The 18,481-nt window shown below is 41.5% G+C and overlaps 1 protein-coding gene across 2 annotated transcripts in view; it reads left to right on the top strand.

The window, feature by feature from the left end:
- Positions 1 to 16,596, top strand: part of KCTD16 (potassium channel tetramerization domain containing 16) — a 148,302-nt gene extending 131,706 nt beyond the window's left edge. For both annotated transcript variants that reach the window (XM_081852133.1, XM_081852132.1), the window contains exon 3: positions 13,191 to 16,596. In XM_081852133.1, coding sequence (XP_081708259.1) covers positions 13,191 to 13,642 — 452 coding nt within the window. In that variant the 3' untranslated portion in view covers positions 13,643 to 16,596. The remainder of the gene's footprint in view (positions 1 to 13,190) is intronic.
- Positions 16,597 to 18,481: the final 1,885 nt, after the last annotated feature.

The following is an 18,481-nucleotide window of genomic DNA, read 5'->3' as shown; positions in this document are numbered from 1 at the left end:
GAGCAATTTGTTCTCAAGAGGAGCCACACAGATGCCTCTCCTGTGCTTGCGTGCTGGAATCCAGTCATCTTTTTTAAAAAACTAAGTCAATGGCCTAAAGGGCCCTTGGATTCATAGTGACAGCGTATGGACTTTACCTGTGCCCGCTCTGGAGCATGCTGTTTGCTCCTAACCCCACTGGGCCCCCAACAGTAAGCGAGAAAAAAATCTAGCTCACTCTAAATGGCATCAACAAATGATAGTAACACTTAGTTACTGAACCACAGAATGATCTTAGTTTTCTAGCAGAAGGGAGTTCATTTGAGGACATTTCCATTTTCCTCTTTCATGAAGCACCTTTTTGGGCTTCACTATGAAGTCCTAGACCAGTGTAGCAATTATTAAATGCAAAAAGCAGCACTGAAGGGGAAAGAGAGATATAACATGGCACAAAAGTCTTTCCTTCCTTTCTTAATCAACATCTCTTAATGGAGGAGGGGACTATAAGGACTTGAAGATGTTGCTGGACTACAACTCCCATTATCCTTGGCCATTGGGCATGTTGACTTGGGCTGAGAGGAGTTGGGAGTCGAACAGTATTTGGAGGTCCACAGGTCCCTCACCATTGAGATATGGTCATGTTGGGACTAACATGATTTCAACTTTAAAATGTTCATATCATGACGGAAAAACCCCCAGAAACATTTCAGAGACTGCTGAAATAGCATGGGATAAGACACAAATCCAAACAGTCTGCTTTGATAGAACTGCCGTTTCTCGCCACATTTTTTACCGTTAGATCTCCCAGATTGTTTTGTTTTTCTTGTTAAACTTTCCAGATTGAAATATGAAATAGGAATGGTTTGTTTTGGTCAGCACAATTCTGAGCTGAGGTGCTCTGTATTCCAAGCCTGATAAATACCCTGAAGATGGGTGAGTTGCAGGAGCAATGCTAAAGTAATTAATCTGGTTGAGCAAATAGCTGGTTGAGATTATTTGGGGTGCTGGTAGTATTTTGCTGTCCCAGTTCTACAGCAGGAGAGACTAACTTTTTTGTTATTGACCAAATTTCAAGGCCCACATGCCTGCAGTCAATGTGCCACCGCATGCCAGTGTGGCAACCCACACTCTTGCACACACACCCAGGACACATAATCCATGAACATTAACTGAGGAGGGAATTATTGCCTCTCTTGACTGATCAATCTGGTGACCATTGAGGGTGTAATTTCCATTCCCATCAGAGTGCTTAACTCAGTGGAGTGTTATGCCTACTTGCCTGTCATCACTGCCAAAATCTGTGGGGCCTTGTAGGATAAGGAGCCTCATTCTGTCCTGAGGCTGTGTGTTAGCCACCCCTGTGATAGAAAAAAGTATAATGGCAAAGCACTTATATTTTTACTGAAGCCGCAATAAGAATAACAGGTAGTAGTGGGTAGATTATAATTAATGGGGAAAGGACCCATGTTGATTTGCTCCCTCTTGCTAAGCTATCATCTCTATTGATGGGCCTGGTCCATAGATGACATTACACATAAAGTGTATAATGTAAGTAAAGAAGCAAGAATATCTATGCAGTTCCGATATCTATATTCCTGCCTACAGGAACCCCTCTGCATCTCACCTGTGGGACCCCTGTACACTATGTGAATGTATGAGAGTGGACCTTCTCTGCTGTTGCTTCCCCTGGCTGTAGAAGGTCCTCTTCTCAGAAACCCAGTTGATGCCATCATTGGTATAATTCTGGTCCCAAGCTAAGACCTGGCATTCATGATGTTGCATGGTAGGTTGATCTTGAGATGCTTTGGGAATTCGATTGTAACAAATACAACTCTGTGCTTCCCAGATTTTGATGTGGTTCTCCCCACAAAATACACCACAACACATTTTAAAATGTGTATTTCGAGAGAAAATGCATTTTAAATCCATATTTATATTCATGTTGTATTTTCAAACACACATTTAGATATTGATTTTTTAAAAATAAATAAATCACAGATTAATTCAGAAGCAGAATGAAATATACTTCTGAATAAGCCCATGTAAAAGTGCTAAGTACCAGGTGCAGGCTCATTCATCCATCTTTAGACTGATCCTGTGACAAGTCCGCTCACCTCTCTTGGTGTGGGCTTGTTGCTGGAGCAAAGAGGCTACACTGGGGCCCTGACGGTGGAATTCAAACGGCAGTGCTCTTCCTGATAGGTGGAGGGGGAATATCTCCTCCCCCTGCCTATCAGAAGCTGGATCTTAACCTGCACCCTGCATTGGCGAATGGGGATGTGGGCTGTCCCAGGGGGCGGAGCCAATGGAGCTGATGGTGGGCTTCCCTCGGCTCCACCCCCTGCCCAAATAAGTTTTCCTAGCAAATAACTTATTCCACTTTTCTAACAGGGATGAACATTTTCTAACCCTTAACTGAACCTGCAGGCTTATTCATACACAACTCTGTTAAAGTAATCTTCTGGCTCTTCCATTGCTTCACTTTCTGATTCCCTCCCCCCCAACCCCAATCAACAAATTGTTAGTGATGCTGCTGAAGGCTGATAATATCTGAGTTGCAAAAAGAAATTATCCAGCTCACCGTATGCAAATGTGAACTTCCTTGCCCCCTGAAAATGGTCTACTGCTTACTATTTAAATTGAGATCATGATGAGCTGATGGGCCTATTCTGTGCCTGCAGACTCTGCATTCCTCCAGCTCGGTGCTCCAAGGAGGCAGCTGTTGTGCAGGAAGCCAGTTGATGCATTTCATTGCTGAAATTGACTTGAACTTTTAAAAATGTATATGTAATTTACAGAACAATACTGTGGCTTCTCATGTATGCCCCAAGGGCAGGGCATGCATCATGTAAATGTGACCTTTATCGGCCAGTGTTCAGCGTACTCATTATCCCCATTATCACCAGCATATGCTCAACATACGGTATGCAGCTACCTGTGCTTTCTGCAGAGATTGATTGAGAACGTGCAATTTTTAAAATGTTGCACCCTGTGCAATATGGGGGGCACAGAGAAGATAAATTTCTGATCTCAGCCTTTTAACTAATGTGCCCCACTTCCACAATTACTGTCCAACTGGCAACCTTCATTGTTTTGCTTCCATTTGGGAAGGGGGACTTGGGTGTAAATATAGCAGATGGGGCTTTGCAAGGCACCTTTTGTTGTGTTTAATATTCTGTTGGGAGCTGCCCAGAGTGGCTGGGGAAACCCAGCCAGATGAGCAGGGTATAAATAAATTATTATTATTATTATTATTATTATTATTATTATTATTATTATTCCCAAGCTGAGATCGGTCTTCATTGTTAGGTTGCATATCGAATTGATGTTATGTTCCCCCTACCAGCAAATCCTCAAACTTGTAGCTCAGTTTAAACCTATTTACACCCCCTGCCTTCCTTCAGTGGTAGAGGCAATGTTAAATCTTGGCTTCTCTTTGAGTATCATCAGATTTCCTTGTCACGCGGGTCTGAGAATCATCTACTGTATTGCAGCCTTCAGTGGATACAGACATAAAACAATGTCATGGCATATTCTTCTACCTTACTTATGGCACGTAAACTTGAAAGAGAACACTGCGTGGGATTTGGGGAACACCCCCCATAAATTTGTTCTGACACTGAAAAGTCTTTCTTTACATCTCACTTGTTACCAAACATGCAATGTCTGATTCTGATCCTAAAGGAACCAGTTTAAATCTAGTACGAACCAATGTTGGTACCTTATACTTCTGCTTATGATTAGAATTAGACTCTCGGGCTGGCAAAAAGAATATCAGAATGGCCTTACAATGAAACCAGAATTTCAAAACACTTCACAAACACTTTTTCTCAATAGAAATGTGCTAAATTGCTAGGGTCTCACATTTAGTCATTTTCCCTCTGTGCTTCACTGGGTGAATTCATTTAACTGGTGAATGCATTTTTGACTGATAAATGTATAGGTTGGGTTTTAAGAACGTTGGCTGCTTAAATTTGCCCTGGAAGCACTGCGTTTGAAACAGCGGGAGCGTCATTCTCTTCCAAAGGAGGTGTGAAAAGCCACTTTGCCAAGTACGTGTCTGAATATACCATTGATTCAACTAGACGTAATAATACTAATTTGCGCTCCGGCACCCTCTTTTCCACTCCAGGATCTTAACACATTATGCAGTGGTAAAATTCCATCTCAAAAGCCCAGCTTGGTATGCAATGTTTTAAAGTAGATCTTTGCACAAGGAAAATGAGGGAGCAAGCAAATAATAAGATTGCTTCATAGTGACCCCAAAATCGGTAGGCGTACTGCTCACCTGAAAAGTCACTTATGTGAGCAATGAGGAGGGAACTCATGCAATCCCATAGATTAATTCTGTATGTCAGAATTTTTGGTTTCAAAAATATACAAAGCATGTCAGAATTAGTCTAATGGATTGCCTTCTCTGATTAATTTTAGCAATTATTATTGATCGCAGTATTTCTACGGATTCCCCCCCCCCCATATTTGTACTGCTGTTTCACACCTCAAAGTCTTTTGAGATTAATGGATACTGCCAATTCAAAGTGCGTGTGATAACAGTTAAATTTGTGATCCGAGATGTGTCTGGTCGTGGATAAGAGCTTCTTTACCTCACCCTCATGGGAATAAATGGTTCCATTCATCCCTATGGGAGTGGGGGAAAGATATGGGGGCAAACTCAGAGGATGGAGCTGGAAGCTAACCCCCCAACCCAGCGGGTTATACATGGATATGGGTGGGTGGATTTCTGCCCCCCGTCTTCCAAGAAGAGACATCCTGGCTGGTCAAAACTGCACCCTTCAGACAACAGATTGAACATTGAGCACACACACATGGATACTGTGGGGTTTCGATGGTCAGTATGGCTGCTCAAATGGGCCCTATTCTTTCTGAGCTCAAGTAGCCAACTGCTTGGCCATCTCTACTTATATAGACATATTTTCTGAGCTACTTTAACAACAGGGAAGGGTAGAGCATGTGATGCATGATCTGCTTTGTTCCCAGATTCAATCCCTGACATCTCCGGGTAAGGCTTGTAGAGAGTCCTGTCTGAAACCCTGGAAAGCTGCTGCCAATCAGCATAGACTATACTGAGCTGGGTAGACCAATAGCCTGATTTAGTATAAGCTGCTTCTTTCCCTGTCTAAGGCTGCGAGCATCGGATAGTAAGAGGAGCAATTTCAGAGAGATTCCAAGAACTCAGGAAAAAAATAGGGCGGCCGGGGGCATGTGGAATACTGCCACAGTCCAGGCCCAGAAGTGGAAGGTTGTTAAGATACTGCATTTTGATTAAAATGAGAAAGTGTGTGTGTGTGTGCGCACACACACATAATGAAAAGTCAGTAATTAACTGAACTGCATATTTATCATAGTCTGTCATTGTGTACAAACAATATAATGAATCCTGATTGTAGAATTACACTCCAGACACCTAGGAAACAGAATCAATCTAGCAAGACCCAGCAGCTGCTCAGGAACAGACGGCCCAACTAACCTGATTAAGTAGTGTTCTCAAATACAGTTGTGAGATTGGTGTTGTCAAACATCATGGCAGCATGAAGCAAGTTAAGCCAAGCACAATCCAAATTGTTTGGACTGCTTAATGGAAGGGAAGTGCCAAAGAATGCTCACTGGCTTCTACATGCAATTGGCAGGGCTTCTTCAAAAAGTCTAAGGGAAACTTGTTCATGGCCTCGTAATAAATTCCAAATGACAGGGATGTTATTAATATTGAGATTTCCTTGACTAAACGGATGATTACCAACATTGTCTCCTCTTCACGTCCATCAGAGCCCTTCCAGAGAGTTAGGGAACAATAGGCTGCTTCAGAAATAAGCTTAAGTGGAAAAGAAGAGGAAATAATTTCCATGCAAATAGAAATGCAGGGGTGTAGGTCTTATTGCAAAGTAGAAACTCGTGGACATGATCTCATATTCACATTATTGCAAATATATTAGTGAAGGGTGTTACACCTGTAAGTACTCTCTTTGATGATTTGGGTTATCAGTATTGCAAAAGTCCCTTTTCACATTTCATGAGAGAAAACCCCCGCATATCTATGAGAAAGTCCTTTAAAGGTTTGTGAGGAGGAATCAAGTGCCAAGATAACAGTATGGAAGTATTTTATGGGATTCGTGACATATTTAACTACCATTTGAAATGTTAGCAATGCTGCATAACAATTAATTTGATATTCTTAATTCATTTTGCCTTTCCCTCTTCCTCGAAGTTTCTATAATCCAAGGACCTTGTTAGCTGGATTGGTTCTCTTATAAAGATGATGCCATGGGGTTTTAGCATAAGCTAAGAGAGGGAGTGTTTGGAAATATTGCTGACTTGGAACTCAGGTCACTTAGAAGCTGGGGGCCAAAATTATGATACCATTAATATCGGGGGGGGCAGGGACAGAGGAAAAATATTAGGACAAAATCTGGAGGTGAAGTCGTACTCATCTTATAACAGTAAGTGTGATATTTTGGAGAACGCATAACAGACTTTCAGAGCTTCACTAAACCTTTCCAAATTATTTGTAAATCCAGAGACTTTTCTTTGTTCTTTGTTGTTGGTATAGAAAAATTCAGAATGATCAATATGCACCAAAACACATTATCCAGCATTGCTTTATTTCTCATTAGAAAACTCAAATTTCCTGATCCAGCAATCTGTCTTGCCTATGGGAGTTCTCCAGCCTGGAACAGTTTTCTGCTTAATTGCAATGATGGGAACTGATCCATGCACACATTCCTTCCCAAAGGGGCAATGTTAGTGGTGTTCCGTTGAACCCAGAAGCCATGCTCTGAATAACAATATAGAATAACTCTGTCTTATTAAAAGTTAATGGCCCGTGCCTGTCCCAACCACCCCTAGAAGACATTCCACACAAGTCTCACACTGACTTAGTCAAAGTCCAGTAGTTGGTGCATTTGAAGCATCAAAGAGGCATCAGTCCCAGTACTATATTCCCATTAGCAGAATCCTGTAGCAGATCGTGTATCATCTTGGTCTCCTCAGCCTTTCAAAAAGTTTCCTCACATTTGTCAACCCTGCTTCTAGAAGGGGACACAGGGAGCATGGGAATGAAGAAAGGAGGGGCCAATAAGAAAGAGAACCTGGTAAACCCTACTTCCTGTCCATCAATGCTGGAACAGGAAGCAGAGCTTTGGAAGTCAGAAATTAACCGAACTGCATATTTATCATAGTCTTTCATTGTGTACAAGCAATATAGGGTGCTGTGTTCAGAGCTTGAGAGGGCTCTTATACCCTCAAGAGTTGCCGAGGGGACATTCTCCCTCATACAATTTACCCTATCAGCACAGCATTATGATGGGAAAATCCAAACCTGATAAAATTCTCACTGTTGCACATTTTATTTAGGTACAGAAACCTTAAAGGAGACAGTGAAGTCCATGAGGTAGAATTTCACAAATGTGTTGGATCTAAATGGCCAAATCGACCATATCCTACACAGCAGGATCTGAGAAAGCAACACGGCACAAAGCAGTTTAATCCTAACTTCCGTAGCCACCCTGCTTTAGGTAATGCTTGTAATATGAGAAATAGAAACTAGACACAAAATTAGTGTGGGGAAAACCTGTGCCTAACACATAAGAAAAACAACACTCATTAGTTTTGACAGATTTGAATGGCTTTTCCTCATACTACATTCCTCAGGACATAGCTATCAAGCTGCCACGACTGCTAATACCCATCCACACAAGACTTCATTATATGTTTCCTGCTGCTGCACATTTTAATTAGCAGTATACTTTTCCTTACCTGCATTAGCAGAGTTTCTCAACCCTAAATAATATATGAAAAATGGTAGCTGATGGATATAAAAATGGATATAAATCTTTATGCTTTAAAGTCTAAATGAATTCCTAAACCTGTGGTGGGAATCCTTTTTCTGCCAAGGGCATTTGGGTGCCACATGTTGATGGAGGGCAGAGCTAGTGCCAAAACTGGTTGGAATTTGCAGGGCTGCAGGATCTCTTTCTGCCACCTAAATTATTTCATGCACAGAAAAGGAAGTGATTCTCAGAGGAGTGGTCAAGAGAGCATAAGAGGACTTGCAGCGTCTTGGCCAGGGCGGGGAAAGCTCATGCAGCCTCCAAGCCATATGTTCCCCATCTTGACCCCTAAACCATGAACGTTCTTTGCAAAATGCCTCCATTGTGGGAGAAGTCATGTAAGAGCTCTCCCTTTGATTTCTTGCATATAGCCAAGGAATGTTGACGGTAGTTAGAGAGATGAACTCAAGCTTTTCCTCCAATGTGGCATGGGTATGAAGCCATTTCCTGTGATTTTTGGTTTAGACTCTGATTCTGCACACATCACTTACTTGGCCTACATAGGCACTGAAGTGTGCAGCTCCCTCATTAAATTATTTATGGATTTTGAAAGTTTCATGCATTTACAAACACATGAAGTGAAAAAGCACCCCCCCCCCAAAAAAAACCACCCCACAATTCTTCATCAGGTTGGGTTGTTTGCCTTGCACTTAAAGGGTTTTAGCCATACAACAGAGAAAACTATAACCTTGTGACTATTTGTGACCAATCTTACGACGGCCAGTAAGAAGAACTAAATGTAAACATGGCTTAATAACATTTGATGTCAGGTTTATCCCCATCAAATGGGCGATCTAATGGCATAAAGGAAGTAAATTGTTATGGGGTGTGCTAGAGTTGTGAGTGCATAGGCTTTAAATTCAGTCAAATGGATTAAACTGAGGGGGGGAATTATTTATCTCGATTATGCAGACTGAAGAACTGAATCGTGAAAATAATCAAGGCTACAAAATAGTTTTATAGCTTATGCAACCATGCTTTGTGTGGCATTCCCTTCCCTTAGAATGGTTTGTGCTTTAACAGAATAAATAAAGTCAGTCAATCAGTCCATCAATCAATCTGTTGATACAGTCAACAGATCTCACCATAAAACTTGTCCATCAGTTAATATATGCATCATAATTACATATTTTCTTATGTAAGTGCTTTTGTATAAACACTAATCAACCATTTTATCCTGAAATGCTTGGCTTCAGTTCAGAAAAAATGCATAGGGTTGCCATATTTTGAAGAACAAAAAAGAGGACACATTTGCTGACTTCTACTTTTAACTATAGATTGCTATGACGACTCTACCCATGAAAAAGAGGACAAACCATGGAAAAAGAGGACATATGGCAACCCTAGCTTGAGGACCATTTGGGATAAAGTGGTTTACATCAGATCTATTTGTTAAAATGTGTTGGATACCAACTTTGTGTCTGTTGATCAAAATATATGGCTCTGTCCAAATGTTTATGGTAGATTTCTGGTGCTTCAAGGCAAAATACATATGCAAATATGAATAGTGTTTCATTTGATGGTTTCTAAGGTCACATGACCAGGATCTCTTAGGAATTATTGTTATGAGCATAGGTGACTGTGATCCAAAGGAGTGTTGCACATGTTGCTACAACGGTGAAAGAAACCATGATGATGTGCACTTGTGTAGAGTCTCCAGCCATACAGCCCACAATGGGCTCGCCCCATTTCTGTGCGTGCTTCTGGATTAGATTTCTGGATTAGAGTCACTATTGTGTTTATAAAGTCAGTGTGTATTATCTTAAGGAACAATCCACTTGCAGAAGAGCAGGAACATCAAAGGACTAGAATTTTCCTTCTGTTCTGGCCCAGTGCTGCAAGGCCAGTTTATACAATCAACAGAAGCACGTGGTAAAGATTTTGCTGGACTATATAGCATTTCATACTAAAAGTGGGAGGATGGCATGTTTCAAAGCTTCCCCTATGGGTTGGGTAGCGAGTGGAACCTATCCGTAGAAAAGCAGTATATCGTGGAAACTACTTCAGCCTAGCTCTCACACTGAGAAGTTATTACTTTTACTACAAAATGTGTAATGTTTCTGATGTGGTGAAGTCCAATGAAAATGGCGCAGTCCAATGAAACTTTAACCATTGATTCTCCTGAATATATATACTGGTCTGAAAAGAAACTGGGTGAGCTTATTCTGTGGAATTCTATAGCGTTGCTTTCTTAGCTGGAAATCAGATGGATTAGCAGTGAACCTCAGAAAGTTCATTCATGCCTGCTTTGCTTTTGATGTGGCACTGTTGTCTGAGAGAAAAACCAGAGAAGATTTATATCTGTTCTATATCTGACAAAAGCCCAAAGACATCCATCTCTATCTGTTATTCTCCTGCTGAATTGCCTTCTTTTTTTAGCCTGTTGAAAGTTGGCAGTTAAATTTTGGAATAAATCATCCTATGATTTCTGAATACTATTCTAACTCTGCTCTGTTTTCCGCAATGAAACAATAGGTCACTCCAGTGGGGGAAAATTACCGTTGAGTTAAAATGTCAGCTACAAACTAAAGACTTGTGAATCAATAAGGCTCATAGATGTATTTTTCAAAAGTTCATATGATCTGTTTTTAACTAAGCCTCTGTGTGCAATGCCTTTTACAGAGATGGAAGATTTTTTTTATTTTTTTAAAAAAAGATTCAATTTAGCTATTATTGACTTTTCCCCCCAAGCTAGACACAGAAGGACTCTCAAAGCAGGTCTATAAATTAAATTAGCCACACAGTACACAGACTGTGGGGCTCCTTCGTCATGAACAGAGAAGAGCAAGTAGGAAGTGAGGAGAGAAGCTATTTTCCGCTGCTTTTGTAAATCACGGGCATTTTGTTAACGTGTGTTGCAGACATAGAAAGATGGGAATGAAGGCAGTGGGAGGATTATATATATATATATATATATATATATGCATGCAGTGCACATATTTCAAAAATGCATGAGCACTCTAGGAGCTCACAAAGTCATGTTTTGCTCCACTGCAGTTGGCTTTTTCATGAGGGGGGAAAAGGATCAGCTGCTTGATTTGTATTTAACTATGTACCTAACAGCTGTAGATAGGCTGTGCAATGAAGTCTTGAGAGAGGAAAAATGCCCTGGATATTTTGAAGGATTTCTTCAGACTGGCACAAGAAGGAGGTTTTTGTTCCTGAGGAAGCAAGGCTTTGCATCTAACTGCTTTAAATGGTCTCAATGAGATGAGACACCTTCAGTTCAAACTGTCCTCACACCTTCTTTCTGCGTACAATGCATGGATGGAGACAGGAGGAGTGGGATTACACTGCTGCACCCAAATCCATCACACATAGACCCCAAAGGTCTGAAAAAGGATGCTTAACTGTGTGTAAACATATGAAGTACTTATATATGTGCACAAGTCAAACACCACTTTCCAGACTTCACAAAGGACAGAGGGTGGGAACAGGAGGGTGCATGTTATTGGGGACAGGACTAGTGGTGCAGTTCATCTCCTATCTTGTCTTCCCTTGTCCATGTAAATATTCTATATATGGAGGAGATGAAGATCAGTAGCCCGTGTGGTGCCTTTCAACTCACATGTGCCCCAGTTGTTGGACTCAGGCTCCCATCTGCCCAGCCAGCATGGCCAATGGAGAGGGGTGATTTAAGTTGTAGTCCAACGACATCTGCAGGCCACCACATTAGTGACCAGTGATCTAGGTGCTTAGGTGGTTTGCTAAAAAAATAAGTTAAAATGCACAAATATGCACAGAAACCCTTAGAAAAAGGCATAACAATCTTAAGTCAAGAGGCCAACAACTCTTATCTATACAAATGTTTCAGAACATTAGCACCCATTGGCAATGAAAAGCTTCTGTTCAGAGAGAAAGGGAAATTTCAATTTTCTTCACTAAGGCCTGTCCAAATTGCCATTCTTGGTGCCAGCATGGTTCTCTCCAGAACACCTGTTCCAAATAGTCTTTGTCAGTTTGTGATTTTCAGATGACACAAGAAGCATACGCCAAGCATAAGTCCTCCTGATGCCACTAGGCAGTCCTACAGTGAAGTACAAATCCCCTTTGCCACTGCAGCGCAGAAAACCCACCTCTCACTTGGCAGCTGAATGAGATCTTGCTTTGAAATCAGAGCTGGACACCCAAAAAATAATATAAGGGATTTTTGTTTGATTATCTTTTGATCATTACTGTATATCCCTTTGGAGATGGTTATGTTTTTAAATCCCACCTGGGATGGTCTGGTCTGCAGTCTTATATGAATAATTCCCATTGAAATTAGTGGGACTTGCCTCTGAGTAGAGATTCATAGGATTGGGCTATTACTTACTTTAGAAAATAACAGTGAAGGTCTGTCATTATGGGTGGTGTCTCTGTGTTGCTTATTAAGTCTCTGATATCATGTATGGGGCCCCTTGATACAAGGGATGGCAGTCAGGTTCTGCCCTTACTGCACTCCATAAATATAGAAGAAAGGAAAAAGATGTCCCAGAGAATGGGGAAGGGGGTAAACCTATTTACTGCTCCTAATGGCTAAAGCATGTTCCTGTCTGCATAACCCACTCTGAATTCTGTTTATTTTAATCACACAAGAGTGTGGCAGAAGTTTAGAAACTGGCTTTATTTTTCAATACAGAAAGGCAAAAGAGGCATCCCGTCCCCTCATTTGCATCTCTGGAAACTGTGCCCCAGTTTCTCTTGCAGATGATGTGTCTCTGTTAAGAAGCTGCTACTCAGCAAACTAAATTATATTTGGCTTGATTTGAATGATGGTTATGGTCCCCACAGGTTGGGAGTGATGATTATGTTCTCTCCAAAGACAGATGACATTTTAAATCCATCATTAGCTCAGTATTTCATTCAGAAGGCAAATGATTTTTTTCTTTATTTTTTCTTTTCTTTTTTCTTTAAAAAAAATCTGTTCTAGATTTTTCTTCTAGCCATAGGTTATTACTTTGGGCACATCTTCAACTAAGCATTTTTAAAGGACAAATCAAGAAACCAATTAAGACATATTTAGTCTTCGGTACTGCACCCACTTACACACACTTAAATCCTATTGATTGCAGTAGAACCTAAATGCATGTAACTGGTCAGGGGATTTCAGTCATAAACATTGGTTTGCGTTGTGTGTGTGTTTAATGCTAGAGGCTTTCCAGCTGGCTGATTACAAACCTCAAAGACAGTAATTTTTCTTCCCAAAAGAGCCTCAGTTCTCATTTGTGTGCTCCATTTATCCTGCCAATATATTCACTATGTGGCGATGACATATAATCCTTTTTTTTTAAGCCTATGAATGAAAGCTGCATTGTATCTCTCTCTCTGAATCTTGCCAGGTCTACAGCAGCATGTCCTTACCACGTTCTCTGTTTCTATTTCCAGGAGAGCCTTCAAGATGGTCTTCATCACACTGTGACTGCTGCTGTAAAAATGGCAAAGGCGACAAAGAAGGAGAAAGTGGAACCTCTTGCAATGAACTCTCCACCTCGAGCTGCGACAGCCAGTCAGAAGCCAGCTCCCCTCAAGAGACTGTCATCTGTGGCCCGGTCACCCGCCAGTCCAATATACAGACTCTGGATAGGCCAGTCAAGAAAGGCCCGGTGCAGCTACTTCAGCAGTCCGAAATCCGGAGGAAAAGCGACCTGCTCCGAACTCTAACTTCCGGCTCTAGGGAATCCAATTCTAGTAAAAAAAAATCGGCGAAAGAAAAGCTCTCTATTGAGGAAGAGTTAGAAAAATGCATCCAGGATTTCCTCAAGATCAAAATCCCAGACAGGTTTCCAGAAAGGAAGCACCCTTGGCAATCTGAACTGTTACGAAAGTATCGTCTATAGGAGCGGGGTTAGGGCAAGGAAAATCACCTTATTGCAATTTACAGAATGAGATCCTACATGATAAAAGAAATAAAATAATAATGGTAATAATTTGTTAGATCACACACACAAAAATGACGATGACCCACAATCCATCTCTATAGTACAGCCTAATTTGCCTATTTCACCAAAGCATTCTTAATTACACTATAACAACATCCTCCCTGTGATAGGAGGATTAACAAGGCATTCATCATGTGTTAACCTCCTGACATATGCCATATGCTTGCAGTGCCACACACACAGCTAAGGAAACATGTGCAGTATGGTTGTGGGTTGGCACCACCAACGACGAAAATTCTCATATGGTCGGGTAGAGTTTTATGGTGGGCGGTGATTTTCTAAGCTGCATGCCTTCTTGAGTTCACCTTTAATGTCATTTATTTGGAGATAGAAGCTGGGTCAGGCAGATGTCAATGGTCTTGAAAGGAAGACGTGATGTCTTGCCGGTTTACACCAGGAGAGTGTATATATGTCTGTGTGCCACATAAAAGCTTTCTTCGTTTCCTCCTTTTAACTGTGTGTTACTCTCAAAAGGGAACTACTAGAGCTTACTGGATGACCTATGTCCTCTTCCCCACCCCTGTAGAATTATGTACAGAATAAGTATTTGCCCCCTTCTTTTCTTGGAGAGGAGGGTCAACTCTTGATATCAGCGGTAGATCTGAATTTGCTCTGTTTGCACACCATGAATGTTTATGAGCCACAGACTGCACTCAGCTTAGCAGGAACATCTCACAAGCCAATGGCTGCAATCCAGTAGGGAGATACGTGCGGGGTCCAAGTGGTTGTGGGCTGTCACACTTCAGATTTTGCTCAGTTTCTCTTTCAGCAATTTTCATCCCAATCCCTTAAACTTGGAGTGTTTAAAAAGTAGCCCCGTGGATTCAGGAGGGAGAGCTGCTGGAATAAAAACTGATAGAACTCTAGTGTGCATGGAGAAATGGCAGACATCTGCATTGTGAATTGTAAGTGCTGCCAATGTTTTATGTGTTGGTTTTTTTTAACTGGCCCTGCCTTCCAAAGAGACTTTATGTGCATGCAGAAATCAAGCAGGAAATCCTTTCCCATCATGTTATCTCCACGCCAGAGAATATTTCTCTCTCCCTTTTTTTTTTTTTTTTTTTTACATATCAGTGATGGCACAGGGGCAGTAAAATAAGTAACTAAATGGCAACACTAACTGTACAGTACCTAGTTGTTGGACTCTTTCTGCAGCCTTCATTTCTTAACTTGAGGATTTGGCAAGTGGTGGGGGGGGGAGAGAGAGAGATTAGGTTCAGTTCTAGTTGTGTACAAATGGTCTTTTGACCATCTTGATACCATTTACCTGGCATCTCTGTTAATATGTTAGGCGATTTTGTCTACCTCTCTGCTCTTTCGTCCTTTCTCATGCTATAGAGCTCTCATCCCACCCCACAACAACAAATGTGTTTAGGAGATTAAGGATGAAAAGGAAAGGAACCAGTTGAAAGAGGAGATGCTGATGATTATTCCTCTTCTGGAGGAAGAATATGGGCAGGTCAAGCTGCTGAGTTGTTGATTTATGTGGGCTTGCCAAGCGCTGCTGCCAAGAACGTCTTTGGCCCAAATAAATGGGGGAGAGCAGGCTCCCATCCCCTTTTGACACAGATGCAATTAGAAGAAATTATAGGCCTAACAAGATGCATTTTGCACTCCGGTTTGCAGGAAATGGATTGTTCAAGTGACAGGCAACATTCCGCTTCTAGCTGCATGCATTTGAAAATGAAATTAAAAATTGAAAAGTATCCAAATGCACTCAGCTAATGGGGATTCATGGCGGGGGGAGCAAGGGCCTTCTCAGAACACAAGAAATTCCCTTTGAGGGGAAGAGCTTCACTTACTTATGAACATCTTTTTTACCTATAGCATTAGACTGAAAGGGAGGCAGGGTCTAAAGAAGCTTTTGTGGGAATGTGTGAAGAATAAAGTGAGATGTGCAGACACAAAGCACTTGAGATACAATTGAAACTTATCTCCTGTAAGCAGCAGGCCAGCCCTTCAGACAAACCCCCTTTGTCTATTTTGTAGACACAGGTTTATTCCAGTTATGAGCACCCTTATATAAAAGCAGGTTCTGCTGTAATAAACTGGGCTATACCTCCCAGTAAAGATGATGGTGATGACTGATGAGCTCAAGATAACATGGTTCTTTCCCCTACATCCTATTTAATATCAACAACCCCATAAGGTAGATGAGGCTGCAGGTTAACCAAGTGAGCTTCAGGCTGAGTGGAAATATAAACCTGACTTTTCCATCCTAGTACTCAAGAGCAGCACATGTCGTGAGGTTCCTGCTTACCTGGATGGGGATAATGTGGACTGGCAGGAAGGTCACCTATGGGAGCAGCAGACTGCAGTTCTGCTTGTGCACCTGTGCACCTCCCTGCAGTGCTGCCCAACCCTAGACCCATCCAATTAAGCAGCAGTGCAACAACCACTGTTGGGATGATGCAACTTCCATGATTATTGCCATATCTTAGTTGTGAGCTCTCAGGGTGCTGAGGAGTCAGAGGAAACATTCTGAAGCATGAGAAGGGAAATATTAGGAAGTTCAGTATGAAATGATGCTGAAAGCATGTACCCTACCAGTACTTTCTGGAAGTAAGAACTGTTTGGCTTCCTTGGGAAGTGGTGGACTCTCCTTCATTATAGGTGTTTAAGCAGAGGTTGGATGGCCATCAATAATAATAATAATAATAATAATAATAATAATAATAATAATAATAATAATTATTTATTTATTATTTATACCCCGCCCATCTGGCTGGGCCTCCCCAGCCACTCTGGGCAGCTTCCAACAAAATATTAAAATACAGTAATGCATCAAACATTAAAAGCTTCCCTAAACAGGGATGCCTTAAGATGTCTTCTAAAAGTCTGGTAGTTGTTGTTTTCTTTGACATCTGGTGGGAGGGCGTTCCACAGGGCGGGCGCCACTACTGAGAAGGCCCTCTGCCTGGTTCCCTGTAACTTTGCTTCTCGCAGTGAGGGAACCACCAGAAGGCCCTCAGCGTTGGACCTCAGCGTTCGGGTAGAATGATGTGGGTAGAGATGCTCCTTCAGGTATACTGGACCGAGGCCATTTAGGGCTTTAAAGGTCAGCACCAACACTTTGAATTGTGCTCGGAAATGCACTGGGAGCCAATGTAGGTCTTTCAAGACCAGTGTTATGTGGTCTTGGCGGCCGCTCCCAGTCACCAGTCTAGCTGCAGCATTCTGGATTAGTTGTAGTTTCCAAAGGATTCATCTCCATCTACGTTTTGGGCTTTCAGGGTGAGCCCTGGCACTGAAAATATTGACGAGGGCTGAGCCCTGCCACAAATCAAACCAGTCTCTTTCTCACTGTGATTGAGTTGAGGTAGTATGAGTAGTAATTGAGTTGATGTTTAGCATTAGTGACATTTTTAACAGCCTGTTAAAGAAACCATTCGCACCACAGAACCTGGATTTATATTGATTTAGTTAATTGGAGGTTAATTAGAGTAAACTGACTTAAATCCAAGCACTGTGGAGTAACTTTTTTCTTCTTACAGCAGATCAGCTTGGAAAGCCTGGGTGGCATGATGGGTGTAGCACCAGCTTAAACTGAAGAGTGTTTGCTTTCAGCAGATCTGAAGCCTAGTCTTCTGGTTTTATGGCTGCCATTTTCTCTCACAATTATGCAACTAAATTATTTATGGAGAGAGGTAGTCACAAATAAATCTGCAGAGATCATTAGCCAGGCCTAAATTTGCTTTTCAATGAAGTCTCAAAAGCTCTTATTGAGTACAGGTGTAGTGCAGGGATGAAGGAATCTGTCAGCTTTGGTTCCCCATCTCCCCAGTCCTAGGTTCAATTCTCTACATTTCCACATCAGTTTGTTCTTTTTTAAAAAAACCACAAACCATGAAAATCTGCCCGCATTTTAATGGAAAATTTCCCTAATATACACATTTTTTTGCATGTGGTTTCATCTAATATAATGCATTTTTCTTTGTCATTTTCACTAATACACATCAGCAGAAACAACTGCTGCTTACTGGAAGTGAGAGTGGCAAAGTCAGCACTGTGCAAACACGTCGGAGGAGCCAGTTTCTGCACTTTGTGTATTTTTATTCAGATTCATAATGGATTTTGGTGCTGAGAAATAGGGAGAGAGTAGAATGATGAAGTCACCTGGAGCCCTTGTTAGCAGAGCTGTCATGGTAGGGAATCTGCAGGGGTCCCTCTGATAAGAGCCCCCTGGACCTGCTAGACGAAGTGAGAGAGAGCGGCCCATGGAGGGAACTATTGTCAATCCTTGGGATGGGGAAAAAGTCCAATAAATAAGCACATAAATCAGAGCTTTTTTGTGCTGTAATCTTAGGAAGAAAATTAATGAAGAAAGTTGGAAACTGAAATTAATAATAATAATAATAATAATAATAATAATAATAATAATAATTCATTTGTACCCCACCCATCTGACTGGGCTTCCCCAGCCACTCTGGGCGGCTTCCAACAAAATATTAAAATACAGTAATGCATCAAACATTAAAAGCTTCCCTAAAGTTCCAGGAACAAACCAAGAGCAACTCCAGTGTCAAACTGAGATTTGATGTCTACGTATATGAATGTATTTCTTATTTGCCTTTATTTGAGCCTGAAAGATTATTAAGGCAGTTTCTCCCTCCAATTCATCATGATTGCCAGGACATGGAGTCAAAGTAGCAAGCAGCAGCATCTTAAATAACTGTGCTCAAGTCCACAGAGGTGGGAGTGTGTGTATACACACACACGCGTGCGCGCACACACACA

The sequence above is a fragment of the Podarcis erhardii genome (assembly GCF_964252035.2).
Source record: "Podarcis erhardii genome assembly, chromosome: 2".
Classification (NCBI taxonomy): Eukaryota; Metazoa; Chordata; class Lepidosauria; order Squamata; family Lacertidae; genus Podarcis; species Podarcis erhardii.
The sequence above is the reverse complement of the archived record's forward strand: the minus strand, read 5'-3'. Positions and strand labels throughout refer to the sequence as shown.